The sequence below is a fragment of the Xenopus laevis genome, chromosome 1L (genome assembly GCF_017654675.1).
Source record: "Xenopus laevis strain J_2021 chromosome 1L, Xenopus_laevis_v10.1, whole genome shotgun sequence".
Taxonomy (NCBI): Eukaryota; Metazoa; Chordata; class Amphibia; order Anura; family Pipidae; genus Xenopus; species Xenopus laevis.
Genome location: NC_054371.1, coordinates 62,567,147 through 62,588,094, shown reverse-complemented (window position 1 = coordinate 62,588,094; position 20,948 = coordinate 62,567,147). Strand labels below are relative to the sequence as shown.

At 42.2% G+C, this 20,948-nt stretch overlaps 1 protein-coding gene across 1 annotated transcript; it reads right to left on the bottom strand.

The window, feature by feature from the left end:
- Window positions 1-347: 347 nt before the first annotated feature.
- abce1.L (ATP binding cassette subfamily E member 1 L homeolog) lies at window positions 348-20,886 on the bottom strand. The gene is made up of 18 exons (XM_018231574.2): window positions 20,748-20,886; window positions 18,485-18,634; window positions 17,934-18,019; window positions 17,718-17,815; window positions 16,282-16,399; window positions 14,677-14,814; window positions 14,419-14,488; window positions 8,363-8,459; window positions 7,875-7,964; window positions 6,088-6,209; window positions 5,388-5,609; window positions 4,161-4,220; window positions 4,029-4,087; window positions 3,705-3,815; window positions 3,120-3,262; window positions 2,917-3,039; window positions 1,166-1,277; window positions 348-777 (listed from the first exon to the last, which is right to left on the bottom strand). Exons 2-18 carry the CDS (start codon window positions 18,585-18,587, stop codon window positions 730-732), a joined length of 1,800 nt encoding a protein of 599 aa, XP_018087063.1. The 5' UTR covers window positions 18,588-18,634; window positions 20,748-20,886; the 3' UTR covers window positions 348-729.
- Window positions 20,887-20,948: the final 62 nt, after the last annotated feature.

The window sequence follows — 20,948 nt, the reverse complement described above, 5'->3', positions numbered from 1 at the left end:
ACCGCCCATTCCCTAGGATCCGATTGTTGGGCCCACGATCGGATTAGCCCGATATTGCCCACCTTGTGGGCATATCAGAGAGAGTTCCGCTCATTTGGCGACATCACCAAACGAGCGGATCTCTCCGTGTATGGCCACCTTTAGTCGGGTCTTCCTAAAGTACGAGAGGTTACACATTTATTGGCTGAAGCCCCCTATTCACCCATCATTGGAACCAGCCTTCTTGCAGCTCCATTTGTTTTCACAACGGTGAGTACATTTCGCACCTAAATGTTTCAGAAGCAGCTTACCTTACAAATGACTAGATTTTGCTACTTAAATGAAAATAAAGGCTCAACAAGACAGAATCACTTTAGGTGAAATTTATTTTTTCAAAACCTTGAGGTTTAGGCTCTCTTTAAAATAATAATGTTCTTTATGGCAGCATTGTATGTAAACCATACAAGAAATACAGTTTACAAATGTCTAAAATTGGGAACAATTAATCTGAATATTGAAAAGTGAGTAAATTCCATTGCCAGGTTCTCAATCCATACAATAAACTGTACTCTGGTTTGCAATTTTTTTGTGGACTTTTCTTAAGTTGCCAATCACAAGAGCTCTTGGGTAGTTTGACTGTACCCTTTGACTGCAACATAATGCAGGTGGATTGGCTTTATGAGTCACAACCATGTTTCACTCATCAAAGGAACGTGATTTCTTCCGCTGTAGAAGGGTGTGGGTCTTAGTTTAGTCATCTAAGAAAAAGTAGTTGCCACTCTTCTTCTGATCCACGTCCTAAAAAGTAAAACAGAAGTTAGAAGACCTTTTGCATAAAATCACATGCCATTCTCTATGGGAGCTGCATTTCTGTTTTTCAGGAACAACCCCAGTATTATTTCAGTATGCTGAAGCTTATATTAATGTCGGCGATAGTTCCCCTTTAAGTACAGGGTATAGGTATCTTAGCACAGGTTTATTATCGCTCTCTCTATTCTTAATAAGAATAAGAAATTAGACAAAAAAAAAAAAACCATCAAGACAACTTGAACTCCAGAGTAACCGCTCTGCTGTATCTGACAGTAGCACAACAGGACTTTCTCTCCCAAGCACATTGTTTAAACTAGCAAACAGCATCATATCTGTTTGTACATAACACAACTTAGGTAAAATATATACTTCTTACCTTAATAGAATTCATTTTGTTTATTCTTGGCCTGTAATTGTTAGGATCTCTCCTAAATGTGATCTCCAGCTGTGATAAGAACTTGTTCATGCCAGCCAATAGTGTTTGAGGGCTGTAAATGGAAAAAAAAAAAAAAAAAAAAAGTTAAAACGTACTGATAAAAACGGTCATTTTCGGCAGTACTAGGTTCCAACACTGAACAACTCTGTGCAGCAAATCAGTGGCTTATAATGAAGTTCACAAATAACTTACTTGTGGCAGTTTATAATAATAATCACTACTATGTGGCACCATATGAGAAGTATAAAGTGTGTTTAAGATGATCCTCCGAGTGGAATGTTAGTGCAGGTAGAATTTTATGCCAGTTTTTAATTTAAAGGATTATTCTAGAATTGAAAATGTAAGAAATTGGAACATACCACGGTGCAGCCCAAGGACCTTAAAGGACCACCAGTACCACCATTTTTTTTTAAAAAAAAGAAAGAAAGAAAAAACTTATTTTCCCTATTTCCCTGAATTTGACATGCAAAGTGCTCGGCAGCTTGAATCCCTTTGTGTACTGATGACCGAAAGCACCTAAGCTTATTTCACTGTACAGCTTTGGGAGTAATTATGAGCATATATTTAGGGTTAGCTCACATGAGGAGATTCGGGAAGATTTTGGCAACTGGTGACAAATCGCCTCGTCTTCTTAGCGACAATCTCCACAAACTGCATCAGCAGCGGCGATGAGTTTTCCATAGTCGCCCGAAGTTGCCTCACAGGCAACTTCGGGCGACTATAGAAAACGCATCGCCGCGTGTGCATTAGCGCAGGTGACTTTTCATTATAGTCTATGGGAAAACACCCTGAGGCAGTTCGGGGAAATTGTCGCTCAGAAGACGAGGCGATTAGTCGCCAGTTGACAAAATCTCCCTGAATCTCCTCGTGTGGCCTTACCCTTAAGCTGCAGATACTGAAAAAAAAGCTTAGGTGCTTTAGGCCATAGGTGCAAAGCTGAATTTCGGTTCTGGAAATGAAGCTATAGCCTTTTTCCCTTTTCTCCTTTGGGGCACTTTTGAAAGTCAAATTCAAGCTAAAGATTTGAAAAAATTCAAGGGGAAGTAACCCTTATCTATTATAGCTGTTTGGGGTGAATTAAGCATTAAACTGTTACATTATGCTTTCAATTGTTTGCTAAACATTTTCAATACAACCAGAGACACACACATATAGATCAGTTTCAGATAATCACTCATAACGGCTATAGGCATACTGCCATGGAAAAATATGACTGGAAGCTGCTGGAAAGTTGACAATATGTTTAGCCCCATGTCAGATTTCAAAATTGAATATAAAAATCTGTTTGCTTTTTTGAGAAATGGATTTCAGTGCAGAATTCTGCTGGAGCAGCACTATTAACTGATGCATTTTGAAAAAAAAAATATGTTTTCCCATGACAGTATCCCTTTAAAGAAAAAACTACATATTTTTTTAAATATTTTTTAAAACGCATAGTTCTTCATCACAAAATTTCCATAGGATAGCAGCCTATGGCTTTATGTTTTTAACTTGAACTGCTTTTAAACATTTTTCCCCATAAATATGGCACTTCTTAACCTTTAAATGCCCTGAGGTTTTTAGGTTATATTCTATGGAACTAGGAGTATGATTTAGCCAACAGAACCAAAGATGGGATCTTGCCAAGCAGCACTTAACACATCACGTGACCCACATGAGATGCAGAAAAAAAAAAGGCATTTGAGTGTTACCGATTAGCAACAGTATCTTTGGAAGGGACACCATCAAAGACAATGACTCTGTCAGCAAGATAAGTCGCCATTATAAAATCGTGCTCAACAATAAAGGCGGTCCTCTTGGCGTGGAGAATGAATCTGAAATGAAATGGAGTGTTACTGATAAGAACAGTAATACGAACATATAAAATTTAGAAAATAGCAATGAAAAATCTTACCTTTTGATTACTCTGGCAGCGGTGAGACGCTGTTCAGAATCCAGATACGCCGATGGCTCGTCAATCAGGTAGACATCCGCAGCTTTACCTAAACACAGAGTTAAGGCCACTCTTTGTAACTCACCTCCAGACAGAGATTGCACCTGTTCAGGACAAGGATAGGATTTTAGTATGGGATCAATAACTAAACAATTAAAGATACTGGTACTGATGCTTCACTTTTTTAGGTGAGTCTGGCTCTCCGCATGGAACTTTATAATGTGCTTCTCTTTACAAGGTCCAGCAGTTTGTGTGATTAGTCTAAATGATGCACGTAAAACGTAATCACATGCAGCATGTATGTTAGAACATAAGAAAGAATCCCTATGGATTCAGTAAAAGCTGACTAACCAGTTAGATTTATGAAATGTCAGAACTGCATTTATCATGCATGATTCATGGCCTTATTAAACATGGCAACATACAGAGCGGACATCACTTTTTTTCCCCATAGAAATAGGCAGGCAGTAGCTAGAAATACACATTTTGTGAATACCTGCTGTATAATTTGATAGAACAAATAAAATGCAATGTACACCAAATTACCTCTTGATCAATTATACTTTCAATCTGCATTGGCTTCATCACATCCGTCACAAACTGTGGATGAGTGTAGGCGTCTCTGATCTTTTCATGCAGCAACTGCCGCACAGTTCCCTAATTGCAAAGAAATGTACACTGAAGCTTACATTCAAATTATATTGATAGAATTCCTGTCTTTCTCACAGACCTATCTGTAGTACAAAGTGCGGAACAATAATCAGGTTCACAGTCTGCTGCAGATATATTGGACAGATTCCAACACGAACTGCCCCAATGCTTAAAACATAAATCTGTTAAACGACAAACGCAGTACAGAAGAGAACTTACTGATGATTTGGGGCTGATCTTCTGTGGCTTATAACTCACATTAAGAACAGGTACGTCACCTGAAAATTGAAAACATAAGGGTTACGTTTTATCACACATTGGAGCAGCAATCAGTATTGTATTCCTACTTACCTCCTTCATCAGGTTTTAGCCTCCCAGCAAGCATTCGGATAAAAGTGGTTTTTCCAGTCCCTAGAAATAACGATAAACCCTTTGGTTAGTGCCTATTTGTTTTTCTGCAGCCAGAGCAATTGCTAATCCAACCCACTAGTGCCTATTTGTATGTGTACAGTGCTAGGTATACAATGCACAGGGAGGACTTAGGCCCTAAAATGCAGTCAGTTTTGATCTGAAATCCACTCTGTTGTCACATCGACAAGCAAATCGCATTATCTGTGACTCTGCACTGACACTAAGTAATGGAATCAGAGACTTGTCTGTTAGCAGAGAAACCACTCTCTATGACATTAACATTAAATACATGAAGCCGGCTAAACAGGAAGGTCTGCCATTTTATTTAGACTGTAATATTAAGGTGGTCTCTCTGCTTTCCATGGTGAGTAGAGTATATATTCTCTGGAAACAAGGGGACTTGATGTCCCAGAATGCACCAATTCAACATGGGAAAAATGGGTTCTTTAATTTATGAATAATGAACATCTGTGCAAAAAGGATATTTGTGTACTCATCGTTAAATCTATTTCTCTTCAGTCACTTGGGGGACACAGGGACAGTGGGGGTATATAGCTAGTACCACTAGGAGGCAGGACACAACAAAGATAAAACTGGCTCCTCCTCCACTGGCTATAACCCCAGCAGGCGGAGCTTAGTTTTAGTTGTGTGTCCTCAGGAGGTTAGGACTTTGGTTTTCCTTCTCTATGAATGTGCTTAGGGCCATTGTATCCACCATAGAGGTAATGCCATTTGCCCAATACCACCTCAGGGAACTCCAGTGGAACATTCTCACCAAATGGAAATGTCCCTGTGTCCCCCAAGCTGACTTGGAGAAAAGATATATAAAGTTCAGATAGTGTTATGGCATCTTTAGTACATAAGCCCAACAGAATGAGCTTATACCAAGGGTACAATTAAGGTTGCCACCTTTTTTGGAAAAAAATACCAGCCTTCCTAAATATTAAGATTTTTTTCCCCAATTAATAACATTGGGGTCAAGTATAATTTTTACCGGTCAGGCCGGTAAAAATACTGGCCATGTGGCAACCCTTGGGACAATATATTTTCCCCCTTAATCTAAAGGGATGAATTGATCTTGGACAGCTTTTCATCTTTTTAAATGTCTCACTTCAGTACAAATATATGAAAAATGACTTTGCATCACGCTGATTTAAAATAGCCTACCGTTCTCTCCAAGCATGACCATGATTTCCGAGTCTGTAAACTCCCCAGCAACAATCCTCAGTTGGAACTCTCCTAAGAGCTTCCTCATGGAGGGATACTTGTACATACACATTTTCTTAATGTCTTCTTCATTGGCAGTCTCAGCCACTTTAAAAACCAGAGAAGTGTCTCTGAACCTTAAGTTTTCAGTAGGAACGTAGCCATCCAAGAAAATGTTTATGCCTGTTGGGAAACACATACAAACCAATAAATACACTGCTTTTCCAAAATCAAAGGTTGTAATATATAATATATAAAGTAGGTCTTCGCCTTGCTGCTATATTCTGTTACGTGGCAACATTATCAGTGGGATTTTCTTACATATAGAAACCAGTTATATAAACAAGCTGCTTTGTAGCTACGGGGGCCTCCATTCAAAGCATAGGTTACATAGCAGATAACAGATGTACTCTCTAGAATACCATTGCATTCTATTAGACAGCTTATCTGTTATCTGCTAAGTAACCTGTGCTTTTCTCCGTTTTCAGCTTGAATGGCTGCGCCCATGGCTACAAAGCAGACTATTTATATGAAATATAGTTGTGTCTAAAGCAAACACAGCTTTTACCAATGCAGGGTAACAGTACATGACATTTTATTTACTTTAAAACACTTATTTTTAGGTGTTACTGTTCCTTTAAAAAGAATAAAAATATTATACCTTCTCTGACGCTGAAAGGCATGGTTACCACACCATATGCACTTGGGACACCATACAAGCAGCAAATGAAGTCGGAGAGATAATCCAACACACTGAGATCATGCTCCACAACAATGATGTAGCTTAAGGAAGGAAAAAATTGAAGGTAACTTTCATTATACATTGACCAAAATATGGCGACTCATTAATCATTTGTTACTCGGGTTTGATTTGCCTCCTATGATATAACTTGTACCTCATCTCACAATGACAGGATATTTGTGGAGGTTCCAGGCACTCAGACAAGGGGAAAATTGCATTCGTCTATAGCGCTGGTACTATAAATAGCGATTTACCCAGCAACTATATTGTGATTACAGGGAAATTTTACCCTTTAAAGAAAATAAAAGAAATGAAGTTCTGGAGAGGCCTCCATTCTGAACCACAAAAAAATGCACCCCCCCAAAACAGCACCATGTGCCTTATTCTGTGCAGGAAATGAAAAGCAGCTTAGTGATACCTAAATGGATTCTGTCATGATTTTTATGGTGTAGTTTTTATTTCTAAATTATACTGTTTACACTGCATACAATTCACGCTACAAAGTAAAATTTCATCCCTGAATCAACAAGTGTATTTTTTTTTTAGTTATATTGGTGTGTAGGCAGCCATCTCAGGCCATTTTGCCTGGTCATGTGCTTTTAGAAAGAGCCAGCTCTTTAGGATGCTTTCTGGCAGGCTGTTGTTTCTCCCACTCAATGTAACTGAATGTGTCTCAGTGGAACCTGGATTTTACTACCGAGTGCTGTTCTTAGATCTACCAGGGAGCTGTTATCTTGTGTTAGGGAGGTGCTATCTGGTTACCTTCCCAATGCTCTGTTGTTAGGCTGCTGGGGGGGGGGGGTCACATGACTGGGGGCAGCTGGGAAACTAACAATATGTCTAGCCCCATGTCAGATTTCAAAATGAAATATAAAAAAAAAATCTGTCTGCTCTTTTGAGAAACGGATTTCAGTGCTGATTAACGGATACGTTTTTAAACAAAACATTTTCCCATGACAGTATCCCTTTAATCTTCTCCCTAAGTGATCCCTCACACTGAGCATGTGCAGATGAAACCAGGTTCAGTGCAGCTTACTCTTTGGAATTTCTCTGGAGAGAGGATTACATTTGGCAAGATGGTGCCTGCCATCACCACTATTGTGCATTTTGGGAACAGAGTGCAAATGTGGCTGTATTGGAAGGGCGGCATCACAGAATTTACAGGATTGTAGCAGACTTCACAAGTGCATTTCATTTTGACCAGATTGCCGACTCTAAAGTTTCTCTCAACTGTGAAATAGAATCTGAAGATCACAGTACAGCATAATATCATATTTATAAAAATATCCAGATGGTTATACATGCCTAGATTTGGCCAGGCAATAAGAACAATTTTTAAACTATATGGTCCAACTGTCTCAGCATGTATGTCAGATTGGGGATCAGTTTTAGCAAACCATGCCAAGATTCTGCTGAACTGCCGATATTGGTAAAAACCGTTCTTTGGAACTGCATATAAACTTTCACATGGTGAATTGGCAAACATTCAGGTTGTGGGCCAAAACTAATGAGCAATACATGTCTATTCAAGCATATGCCCATGGGGCCAAGCGTCAGACAGCATAAGGGTTGACCAGCATATGGCCACCTTAGCTTTTACTGCCTCAACTATGGATTAAAACATGTATTATACAGTTGCTCCTGGATATAGCAAATCTTAGCATTTATTTTATATAAACCATTTACTAAGTAGAAGATAGTCTTACCGATCTGGATCAATCAGAGATCTGATGGTAATGGCAGCCTTAAGACGTTGCTTGACATCTAAATAACTAGACGGCTCATCAAACATAAATCTATAATAGTGGGGGAGGAAAAATAACTACATTAACACCAAATCATATGTAAACCGTACACTGGTAAATATAACGAGATGATATCGTATACATGAACAGCAATGGCACACTGGTAAGTTTAAAATATTCCATAAACAAACAGGGACAATCATTGGTCCTAGTAGTTAATACTCAGAGAATGTTAGCGATCCATACGCAAAGCAATTTCCTTTAAAAATGATACATCACTGCCATTACCTGGTTGAAATTTCAATCCAATAATAGTAATTTCTTTTTATTAATATGTTCAAAATAAAACTAAACATCTACAGTATACTAAAAGTTCGTTTAAAATCAACCCTATTTATCAATGAGGAAATGGAACAAGACAAACACATCATAATAAAAATAGATCTTACATGTCTGCTTTCTGGATACAGACAACAGCACAAGCAAACCTCTGCAGCTCTCCTCCAGAAAGATCCTCCACGTTTCGGTCTCTCAGATGAGTAAGATCTGCAAAACAATAGTTTATTAGCGATAAACTATCGGTATGTACAAAAAAAGTTTGTACATACCGTATCTTCCAATTAGATAAGTGCATAAAGGGGTTGTTCACCTTCCAACACTTTTTTCAGTTCTGTTGGTTTCAGCTTGTTCACCAGAAATAAAGACTTTTTCCATCTACTTTCTATTCTTTATGTGTGACCATTTTTCTAACAGTGAAGTGTAAGTCTTATTTTCCACCTCTCTAAAGCAGCTCTGGAAGGGGGGGGGGGGTCGCCGACTCTCTTAACTGTTCTAAATTTAGTTGATACATTTCTTATCTGTTGCTGCTGAGGATTCGGATCTGTGAACATAATATTTGAGAGCGCGGACCACATCCAGGGAATGTAGTGCAGTCTCCTTAGAACACTTAGGGTGTGGACAGAAGGATGGAACCACGATGTCCTGGTTGAGGTGGAAGGCCGATACTACCTTTGGCAGGAAGGTGGGTATGGGCCGGAGCACAGCCTTGTCCTGGTGGAAAATTAAGAAAGGCGAACGGCAGGAAAGTGCTGCTAGCTCGGATACTCGTCTGGCCGACGTGATAGCGAGGAGGAACACGGTCTTCCAGGTGAGAAGGACATCCGAGGCCTGAGCGAGGGGCTCGAAAGGAGCACCCTGCAGAGCCGACAGGACTAGGTTGAGGTCCCAACCAGGTACAGGTGCCCGAATGGGAGGGGCGAGATGCGCGACTCCCTGCAGGAAGGTCCGAACAGGAGATTTCAGTGCAATGTTGAGCTGGAAAAGTACGGACAAGGCAGAGATCTGAGACTTGAGGGAGGCAAGGCGAAGGCCTTTGTCGAGGCCCTGCTGCAGAAATCCGAGTATGCGGGCCGTGCTGTAGCGATGCGGGGGAAAAGAGTGAGCGGTACACCAAGTGATGTAAGTCCTCCATGTTCTGTAATAGATACGAGAGGAGGAAGGTTTTCTGGCAGCAATCATGGTCGCTATCACTCGGTCATCAAACCCCTGCCGTTTGAGGACTAAGGTCTCAAGAGCCAGGCCGTCAAATGGAACAGATGAATATTCGGGTGGAATACTGGGCCCTGGCTTAGAAGATCCGGACGATTTGGAAGATGGATGGGCTCCGTCTCTGCGAGATTGACGAGATCTGCAAACCAGGCCCTTCTGGGCCAGTATGGAGCCACTAGCATGGTCCTGACCCCCTCTCGCTTGATCCTCTTCAGTATCCTGGGGAGGAGAGGTAGGGGGGGGGAAGACGTAAACGAAGTGGAACGGCCATGGAGCCGTGAGCGCGTCTACTCCTACGGCCCTTGGATCCCGTGACCGAGACATGAAAAGCGGAGTCTTTGCATTGGTCCTGGAGGCCATCAAGTCGACCTCTGGCATGCCCCATTGGTCGGTCAGAATTTCGAACACATCTGGGTGCAGGGCCCATTCTCCTTGATCGAGAGTTTCCCTGCTGAGGAAGTCCGCCGTCCAATTTTCCACTCCCGGAATGTGGACTGCGGAAATGGCCGGTACGTACTTCTCCGCCCAGGTGAGAATGCGCGAGGCCTCCTGCATGGCTCCCCTGCTGCGAGTCCCTCCCTGATGGTTGATGTATGCCACCGCCGTGGCATTGTCCGTCTGAATCTTGATGGTCTTGCCCCGGAGGAAGTCTGTCCAGTGAAGGAGAGCCAAGCGAATGGCTCGGAGTTCCAGGACATTGATTGGAAGAGATGTCTCTGAGGGGAGCCATCTGCCCTGTGCCGTCTGGCCCTGACACACCGCACCCCAACCCCGGAGACTGGCATCCGTGGTGAGGATGGTCCAGTGAAGGATTGCAAACGGCTTGCCCTGGCTGAGATTGGCTGGTTGAAGCCACCACCTTAGGGAAGTCCTCGTCGGAGAGGGGAGGGTGATGGGAGAGTCCAGACACGTTCTCTCTGGGTCCCAGTGTGTCAGGATGGCTCGCTGAAGGGGGCGAGTGTGAAGCTGAGCAAAAGGAATGGTATCTATCGCCGAGACCATCAACCCCAGTACCTGCATGCAAGATCTGAGAGGAGTGCATGGCGAGTCCGCTAGAGAGAGAATGCGACTGCGTAGAGTTAGAGCCTTGTCCGCTGGAAGAAAGGTGCGGCAGAGCTGGGTATCGAAGAGAGTCCCCAAGAATGTCATTCTCTGTGCGGGAACCAGGAACGACTTCTTGAAGTTGATGATCCATCCGTGTTGTTGTAGAGTCTGGATCACGAGGGACAGATCGGACCGATTTCTCTGGGCTGATGGAGCCTTGATGAGGAGATCGTCCAGGTAGGGGGTCACTGATACCCCCTGAGACCGAAGGAGGGCTAGAACAGGGGCCAGGATCTTGGTGAAGACCCGAGGAGCCGTGGCCAGGCCGAAGGGGAGAGCCACAAATTGGAAGTGCTTCCCCAGAGAGGCAAATCGCAGGTAGCGATGATGCGCCCGGTGGATAGGGATATGGAGGTAAGCGTCCTTGATGTCGACGGAGGAAAGAAACTCCCCTGGTTCCATTGCTGAAATGACGGAACGGATGGATTCCATCCGGAAAGAGAAACGTCTGAGGCAACGATTGAGTTTCTTGAGATCCAGGATGGGACGTATTCCTCCGTCCTTCTTGGGGACGCAGAAGAGGATGGAATAGAATCCCTGCCGTTCCTCCTCCTTGGGTACCGGTACCACTACCCCCGCCTGTTGGAGGGCGGAAATGGCCTTTAAGAAAGCTGCTCTGCGTACGGGATTGGACGGTGGGGGAGAAGAGAGAAATCTCTCTGGAGGAGGATGTCGAAGCTCTATGGAATAACCTTGGTGGAGCACTTCGTGGACCCAGGCATCTACGAAGGAGTGAGACCAGACCTGCCGAAAAGAGAGGAGACGCCCGCCCACCCTCTCGATTCGGGAGGTGGTCAAACCTTCAGGAAGAGGATGCTTTGTCGGCAGAAGGTTTCTGAGTTTGTCTGCCAGCGGACCAGGCAGGTCTCTTCCACTTTCCCCTAAAGGAAGGCGCGCTCCTTTCTGTGGTAGGAGTCTTAGCTTGTTTGGAGCGAAAGGAGCGAAATCGAGAGAAACGGCGATTTGCCGACTGCTGCTTAGGCTTGTTCTGTGGAAGGAGGGTACTTTTGCCCCCTGTAGCCTGGCTGATGATTTTATCTAGCTCAGTGCCAAATAGAACCTTGCCTGCGAAGGGAATAGAGACAAGTGACTTCTTGGATGTCAAGTCCGCCGACCAATGTTTGAGCCAGAGGAAACGTCTGGCCGCTATGGAAGTGGCGGAAGCCCTGGCAATCATCTTCGCCGAGTCCAAGGATGCCTGGCAGAGGAACTGGGAAGCCTCCTTGAGTTGTTCCGCCAGCTGTAAAATAGAAGCTTGGTCAGAACCATCTATAACAGCCTGACAGAGCTGATCGGCCCAAACCTCTGAAGCGCGACTGACCCAAGCGGTAGCGAAGGTCGGTCTGAGGGCTGCACCTGAGGCGAAAAAGATGGATTTGCAGAATCCCTCCAGCCTTTTGTCAATAGGATCCTTGAATCCAGCCGCGTCGGGAACTGGAATGGTGGTGGACTTGGCTAGACGGGAGATAGGTGGATCGACTGTAGGAGAGAGGCACCAAAGATCAGTGTCGTCCTTGGGAAAAGGATAGAGAAGGGCGAAGCGACGGGAAAGATTGATTTTGCGTTCTGGAGAGGCCCACTCATCCTTGACTACAGAAAAAAGTTGGTCATGTGAAGGGAACAACTTAGCTGTCTTTTTCTGTCTCTTAAAGAGATCAGTGGAAGGATCGGCTGAGACAGGTGGAGACACGTTAAGAGTTTCGAGAACAGACTCAATCAAGCTGTCCATGTCTGAGATAGCTGGGGGAATCTCAGGTTCCCGATGGGAATCCTCGTCAGAGTCCCTGTCAGAAATTTGACCATCCTCTGCCAGTTCCGACTCCTCGTCGGAATTCGGAAGTAAGACTGTGTCAGAGACCTTGCGTTTCCCGGCTATCCCAGAGGGAGGTTGGGAAGTCAGCTGGGCAAGGAACTTGTCTAAGGACTCGGGGAGCCGTGCAAGTCCCTGAAGGGAAGAAATAGAATCCGCTAAATTTTTAGCCCAGGGAGGTTCAGGTACTGTAGCCGATGCGCCCTGGCTGTCCGTGGAAGCAGGGGCATGGGAAGGCTGCGAACATGCTGTACATGTAGGCTCAGGGTGACCCAGAGGAAGTCTGGCGCGACAATTGGAGCATGCTAGAAAGGAGACCTTAGGCACGGAAGGAACCTTGGCAGTAGATTGCGTAGAACGCAGCTTAGGACCCTCCCTGGTGGGATCTGCCATAGTCCCTATGTATGTGTATATAGAATACAAAATATATATATATATATATATATATATATATATATATATATAGATATATATAGTATATATATATAGTATATATATATATATACCTAAGCTAGAGATAGAAAAGGTAGCCCAAGGGTCTGATATAGGTAAGGAATGATACAGGCCTGAAAAGGGGTGTCAGCCGTCCCTTGTGAGATGCAGCCTGAACGCTGAAAATCTGTGCCTGTAAGGACTCTGCCTCTGGAAGAGGAAGTTAGCCTGCCAGTGCCTGTGTAAGAGGATGGAGCCCTGTGCGGTCTGGAGAGCCTGTGGCAGACTGGTGATCCGGGAGGAGCGCTGCAAGACTGCGCGCAGCAAGAGGAAAAACGGCGCGAAGAGAAGGAAGTGCGCGCGCATGCGTGATGACGTCACCTGTGAACGGCGCGAAGCCGCAAAAAAGGCCTCTGGAAGGAAACCTGCCGCTCCGCTCCCTGGGTAAGGGAGTAGCGTGGTCGGATGGAGAACCACTACTGGGTTGGGGGTGCGGAAGAGCGGATCCAGCCGCTGGCACCCCAACCAGGAGAACTGAGCCGCAGCTCCTGTCTCAAGGTGCGCAAGGGCTCAGGGGACAGAGCAGTAGCTCCTGCCCCATCAACAAAATGCCCTGAATCAACCGGGACTGAACCGGAATTCCTGCCCGGGAATTACCTAAAAGGAAAAATAAATAAATAATAATAAAAAACTAAATAAATAAATAAAAAATCAAAAAGAAAAATCTCCCCTGAGGGGAGAGTGTCCTCCTCCCATGAGGACACTAAAAAAACTGGGGTGTGACAGCCTCCTGGTGGGGGTGTGGCCTGCTGGGATAGGCGGGCTGGCCCCTGGGAGGGCTGTCAAAGTTCTTGTTTTTAGTGTCCTTTCCTCCCGGAAGGTGAAGTTAACCCTCCAGTGCCTGTGTCCCCCTGAGATGAGAGAGTAAAGTATATTTCTGGTGAACAATCTGAAATCAACTCAATTAAAAAAAAGTGTTTGGAAGGTGAACAACCCCTTTTAAAAAGTTTAGGAATTACACAGTATAAAGTAATCACTAAGAAGTTCTGCGACAAAACAAAGACAATAACCAAAGCTCTGCTCGGTTTTTATGCCTGTCACAAGTGTTCAAAGTGGCTGATATACACAAAATATGTAAACACTAGTGATGATCAAATTATTTGCGGAGAATTTTGCCAGGTGTGAATTTCTTCACAAAACCGCTGCGAAAATTCGCTGAGAAAGAACGCCTATTGACTTTAATGCATTTGGCCAAAAAAGTCTCCATAAGAAAAAACGTCCATACAGAACGCAAAGTGAAACAGAACAGATCTGCTGATCACTAGTAAACACACATAGTAAAGATAAAGAGCGTTCAACTTCCAAATCAGCTGTCAGGAGTCCATGGACCTACAGATCATAGAATCAGGTGACCGACGTGTAGAAGTTCCTGCGTAAGCCAACTATACGGAGTTTACTCAGAGCCCACCAAATTCCAAAAGTTGCGATTTTGATGCATTTACAAGAACCACACTGAACTTTCTAGCTAGTAAAAACAGATTAAAAGTGCAGGGAAAATGAGATATCCCCGTACATTATAATGGAACATAATATTGAATCTCTTATACGCACCTAGTTGCTCACATACAATATGCTGTGTCTTTGTTTCATCTTTTCTATCCAATATAGTACCCACAGGTCCCTGTGTAAACAATTAGAAAAGGAAGCATTTTTTTTTTCATGAGTCATGTAAATAACAGTACATTCTACACTTAAGAGGAAATCTCTGAATTCTGCGATTGCCCTGAAGGAATAATCAAGCAAGTGATTCGTACCAAACTAATTCCATATGTAAAGGATTATAGAAAAAGATGAAAAAAGTGAAATTACCTTTGCAGCTTTTGGAATTTGGTCCACATACTGAGGTTTAATGATGGCCTTCAGGTCATCCTCCAGAATCTTGGTGAAGTAGTTCTGCAACTCTGAACCCCTGAAATAGGTCAAGATCTCCTGCCAGTCTGGAGGATCCTTGAGAAGATAAACAGCATAATGAGCAAAGGAACTTTGCAGTTTATTACAGTTATAATGATATTCAGAAACTGGTTAACTGTAACAAACAAATATAAGTGTATATGCAAATTACAGTTTAAAGGAAAACGATGACTACCCAAAGACACATACTACTAGAAAAGTATATTATTATAAAAATGGTTTATTTACATGATGCAGGGTTTTACATTTGAGCGGTTTTATGCAATATCTTTCTATATTGTTTGGGGGTATCGTTTTCCTTTAAACTGTAACAAACTTTGGATCAATTAGAAAAAGTTGTTTCAATGTTGGATGATGTTCTAAAAGCTTCAGAAGCTTGTGAATGAATAATCCACCTCTTTTCCGAACTAGCCTGTACTAAACCAGATCGCTAGAGAAACTGCAAGAAAAACCATGGGCTTTTTAAATGACATGGCAAGATTAAATCACAGAGTTGTCAATATTTTAGTCACCCTCCATCCCCCCACCACCTTGTTATGGGAATCTTACTGGAACTTCCCAGGAATTCTTTTTATAGATTTATAGAAATGTTTTTGTCTACGATGCAAGTCTAAGTCTACGTAAGAGAGGCTTAGATAAACCAGTTAAAAAGTCAGCACAACTCTGAAACACCTTCCACCTGGCAGGTGCATCTATTCCCCAAATAAAAGGGCCAACCCATGGAAAATACAGCTTTAATTCACTATTGGTGCATATATAATGGCATACCCACAAAGAATTATGGTTTCCTTGACTTTTAAAATTACTAAAAATCAGCTGGTAAAAAGTTAAAAAATCCTAAAGGGGGTGGTTCACCTTTAAACAACTAGTTGTTTTCAGATAGATCACCAGAAATAACTACTTTTTCCCAATGACTTTCTATTCAGTGACCGTTTTTATAATATTCAAGTGCAAAGTGTCATTTTTCAACTTCTAAAGCAGCTCTGGGAGGGGGGGTCGCCGACCCTGTAAACTGTTCTAAATGGATACATTTAGTTGATACATTTCTTATCTTTGTCCCTCCTGAGCAGAATCTCTAGGTTTCATTACAGGCAGCTGTTAGACTTGATACAATAGTTGCTGATACTCCAGAGATGCTGCTGAGGAATGTATTAAACTAAATGTTGCAAAATTGTAAGAGTCTGTACCTGAATTACTGAGCTGTCAGACTCAAACACCAGTGACACGAACATTCAACTTTGAACTTAGATTTTGGAAAAACAGTAAAAAAATAATGGAAAGTAATTGGAAAAAAAGTATATTTCTGGGGAACAATCTAAAAACAACTGAACTGAAAAAAAGAGCGTTTGGAAGGTGAACAACCCCTTTAAGTTTCGTAACACATTAAATTAAGAATTGGTACAATCTTTAAACAATATCATAGACTGAATGAGCAAACAATCAACCAGTACACCACTTTAATCATTCAGCTGTCACTATGGAAATGTTACAGCCTATACTTACATCATGCTTTCCCAGGTTTGGCTTTTGCTTTCCAGCCAAAATTTTCAATGCTGTAGATTTTCCGATACCATTGGTACCAACCAACCCAAGTACTTCTCCAGGTCGGGGAATAGGCAACCTTTATAACAACCAAAAAATTCCAATTAAATTCAAGTTTGCATTCCTCATCTGGCTGCAGAATAAAAAGTGTATAGAGCCCAAAGGCAAGCATAAAAATACCCACACACACACACACAACAGTCCTCCATAAGACCCAAGCAAATATATGACTTTCTATTTACAGCTGCTTATCTAGCAACTTAATGCTGCTGAACTACAATGCTGAAACCCCAATAGCCTTTGAATGAGGGGAGGTTGCTGGCGGGACAGGATTGTAAAAGATAGACTCTTCATTACTGCATAAAGAAACCAGAGGAATTTCTAGCCTCCATATGAAGCTTTGAATCTTGGGCGAAACAGGGATTATGTTGGTTATCAGGGTATGAGTTGTGCACAAGGCACATCTGACTGCTGTACAAATGCAGCTTCCCAACAAGGTAGAAGGAGTTAAGGGTGGCTCTTGCAGCAAACATGGTAAAATAAATATACATTATGGGCCAAATTTTTGAAAGATGAAAATAAAACTTGACAATGCCAGAAAGATAACGTCACTTGTATATACAGTAGGACCCAATGGATTGTACCTATTCCTGGAAAATTGCAACTTTGCATCTTCACAGTCCAGCGCTGCTAAGGCCATTTTACATAATTTTTTGGGGTCCATGGGTAAACAAAAGAGGGGTCCTACTTTAATTTCACGGGGAAATTATTAAAAGGTGAAAATGGAGTACTTTCCATTTTTAAAGGACAAGGAAAGTTAAAAGAAGTAGGCTACAATTGTTGTACATTATGTTTTGGGCTTTTGTACCAGTCCAAGGCAACCACAGCGATTTGGCAGGGAAAATATGTGCCTCTACAGCTGCCCTAGTAGCTCCCCATCTTCTTTTCTGCTGATTCACTGCACATGCTCTGTGCTGCTGTCACTTACTGAGCTTAGGGACCCACTCACAATATACAGTACACAAAGGAATTAAAGGTCACAATATAAGGCTGATTAGTAATTAATATGGATAATTACAACATAGCAGCACAGAAACCAATGCAATTAGCATCAGAATTTAATAATCAGCCTTGAAGTATCATCTTATATTACAGGCCAACCTCATTTTCTGCTTGATAATTTGAGACGACCCCTAAGCTTAGCTTCTCAACAGCTGCTCAGAGCCCACTGAGCATGTGAGTGTCACAGACACTTTCCAAGATGGTGACCCCCTGTGACAAGTTTGAAGTCCTGGATCATTGCTGCTATTGACAAGCTGAAACTTTAGGCTGGTGCAATAAATTCAGTTATCATTGCAGTTTTAGCCAAATACATACAAAATTCAAGAATCGCTCACCTGTGAAGCTTAAAGGCATTGGCACAATATCTGTGGGTTGTCTCCTTCTCCAGATTGCTTGGCAAGTTGACAATGGACAAAGCCACAAAGGGACATTTCTGTAATAAAAAGACACAACTAGTTCAACTGCTTGCAACAAGAAATGAAACAACTGAATAAATGTCTGTTGCTAACAGCTTGCCCTAGCTACAGTAAAAGTTAAGATTAAGAAATTACCTTGATACAAATACCACATCCAATGCACAAGGTTTCAGAAATCCATACAATTTTACTTTGTGGTGTAACTTCAATACACAATTTTCCTACAAAAACAAAACAAAATAATCCAGTAAACAGCTCCTGCATAATAAGGTGCGCCTTTAATTATGCCAGGTACTGAAACCAATCATAAAGACAAAAAATCCCCAGGATGTCATCTGTCTGGGTATAAATGTCTGGAACTATGGCAGAAGTCTATGGAGTGGCAGTTTTGTTTACGTCTGCTCTGTATTTTTGGGCAACTAAAAAATTCAACACTCAAAGCAGCAGTTTTGTATTTCCTAGTACTTATGTGACTCATAGAAATCCTGTGTTGCTTCATGGCAGTTCATTATGCCACCCCCTCCCAAAAAACAAAACAAAAAAAAACCACAGGATCACTTATCCAAAAGAATATCACAGCTTATGGAGAAGTAAGGGGAGGTGCCATTTCATAAAGAGCGTAGCACAAATATACATTTTGTGAAATTTTTGTTCAAAAGTCACAACTTAACCAAAAAACAACTTACCCATCCTCACAACAGGGCAACTCTTTTTGCATTCTTGACGGCATTTCTTTGGTTTGCATTTGTCATGATTGACAATAGCTATTCTGGTAAGTTTGTCTGCCATATTGCCTGTAGCAGTTTTGTTTCTTCAATGGACACCAACTTGAACACCTAAGAAAACAATTTTTAAACCAGGGTTCAGAGCTACATTTAGAGTACTTTTTTGCCATGAAAAGTAAGCAGCTTAAATTTCAAATCAAGTGCACATCTGACTGCTGTAACAGCGTGTTTAAAAAAGAAAAATCATCTTGAGGTGGAGAGAATTCCAAAACTGTGTGTGGTTGGGTAAATGAAACTGTTACAAATATAATTACAGCATTTATAAGTGAAACATCTAACACAGACGGTGGATGGATGATATGAGGGTGGCTAAAGTTATCTCCCACAGATTGACCTCAGTTGAATAATAGGAAGCCATAGCACCCAACTGTGGTAAGGCAAGGTTACTATAGGTAACTGCACTTAAGTAAGTTAGTACCTATGTTAATAAATTAACCTTTGTTTTAATGAAATTAAGCTATTTGTGAAATTAGTTGGCACTATTAATGCTGTATAAAATGAATTCTTTAATTTGGGTTTTTATAACGAAGAATTGATTAAGTAGTGTGCCATTTAGGAGAAGTCTCTTTAATTGGTCTGAAACACACCTTAAATTCCCAAGGTCCTTAGAGGATAACAAACCAGTAAAAAAAAAATATTCAAATCAAAATCTTCAAGTCTGGGATAGTTCAATAACTGTTGGAAAGTCATATTTGTAGATCATTGGTCTCCATACTGTCAGTGGAAATAATAGACACAAAAGCTTACAGACTGTATCAAACCGTGATCTTTACATCCCTTTGCATTTTCTTTGTGCACTAGGCTGTACAGACAACAGTATAATAGTCTGTTCAGGTCCACTCAAGATCCTTCAAGCTATATGAAGCAGGCAGTTGTCTGGAAACATATTTGTGTTATCCAGTAACACTGGGCCATGTAAATATGCTGAGCATCACATTTACCAGGGCATTGTGCTTCTTCACCAGTCCTTATTGGTCACCCTCTATAAGCTGCAAAGTTTTCTATCTTTCCACTGAATAACAAGTGGTATCTGGTGCCAAATAATGTGGTCTGACAATCCAGCCTCAAAACACAAATACTTTTATATTAGGAATGCACCGAATTCAGGATTCTGCCTTTTTCAGCAGGATTCGGATTCGACTGAATCCTCCTGCCCAGCCGAGCCAAATCCGAATTCTAATTTGCATATGCAAATTTGGGGCAGGGAGGGAAATTGCGTGACTTTTTGTCACAAAACAAGGAAGTAAAAAATGTTTTCCCCTTCCCACAGCTAATTTGCATATGCTAATTAGGATTCGGTTCAGTATTCGGCTGAATCTTTTGCAAAGGATTCAGGGATTTCTGCCGAATTCAGAATAGTGGATTCGGTGCATCCTTATTTTATATACAGGGATATGAAGCTCAAGGCCACTAGATCTGTCCAAGACTTTGTTAAGTTAAAATAACACAAGAATGTTACATTTCCCATTACATATGATAAACACATAGAAACTCAGTTGAGACATATGGCAGGAGGAAGGATGGTTCTATATTAGAAATCAAATGTGCTTCCTGGACATAATGAACATTTATAAAAAGAAGAGTTTTAAAAGTGTATTACTTCTCTACATAAAGAGACGTGTAGATAAAGGACTGAGAATAATGAGTGAGTATCCATTGAGTGAGTATCCATTCATTAGTCAGCAGCAAGCTATACTGTTAGCTTATCTCTGAGAGACACACATGCTGATGTCAGCACACACACTTCTCTTCTACACAGCTGCCACTCCACTCCATTAGTACAAATAGTCCCTATTCAGCACAGCAATGTCGTACAGCACAGACCTATAGAACAGATACATGAAGACACCTGTGGCTGTCCAGCTGTTGGTACAGTACAAATGAGAGCTGCCTGCAGAATTAGCAACACCAGCTGACACTAGTTCCCCCTATGGAGGCTGACTTGTACCCGAGCCCAAATACATGAAGCTTGATCCCAACACGACTAACCCATTTATACGAAATACCCCACTAGATTTCCCACGCAGTTTATCAAACAAGCGAACACAACACCCCATAGCAAAAGTGCCGGCTTTAGCGGATGATTCCAGCAGAGCTGCGGCCTCATCTTCACTCTCTAAACCTCTCACTTCTCTATACTCAAACGCCTACCCGGCCCACTTACCCCAGGAGCAGATATTGACTTGTGGGTGACGGTGGAAGTGCTGAACACTGAGGGATAGGAGGGTGATAAGCGGCCTACCACCTCTCCTCTTCTCCCCGGCCAGCAGCGTGGAAACCACACGATGAGAAACCGGCCAAAATGGCCGGCGCTCCTTTCCTTCTCGCGCTAGAAGGGCGTAAGAAAGCGTTGCGTGTCACTGTG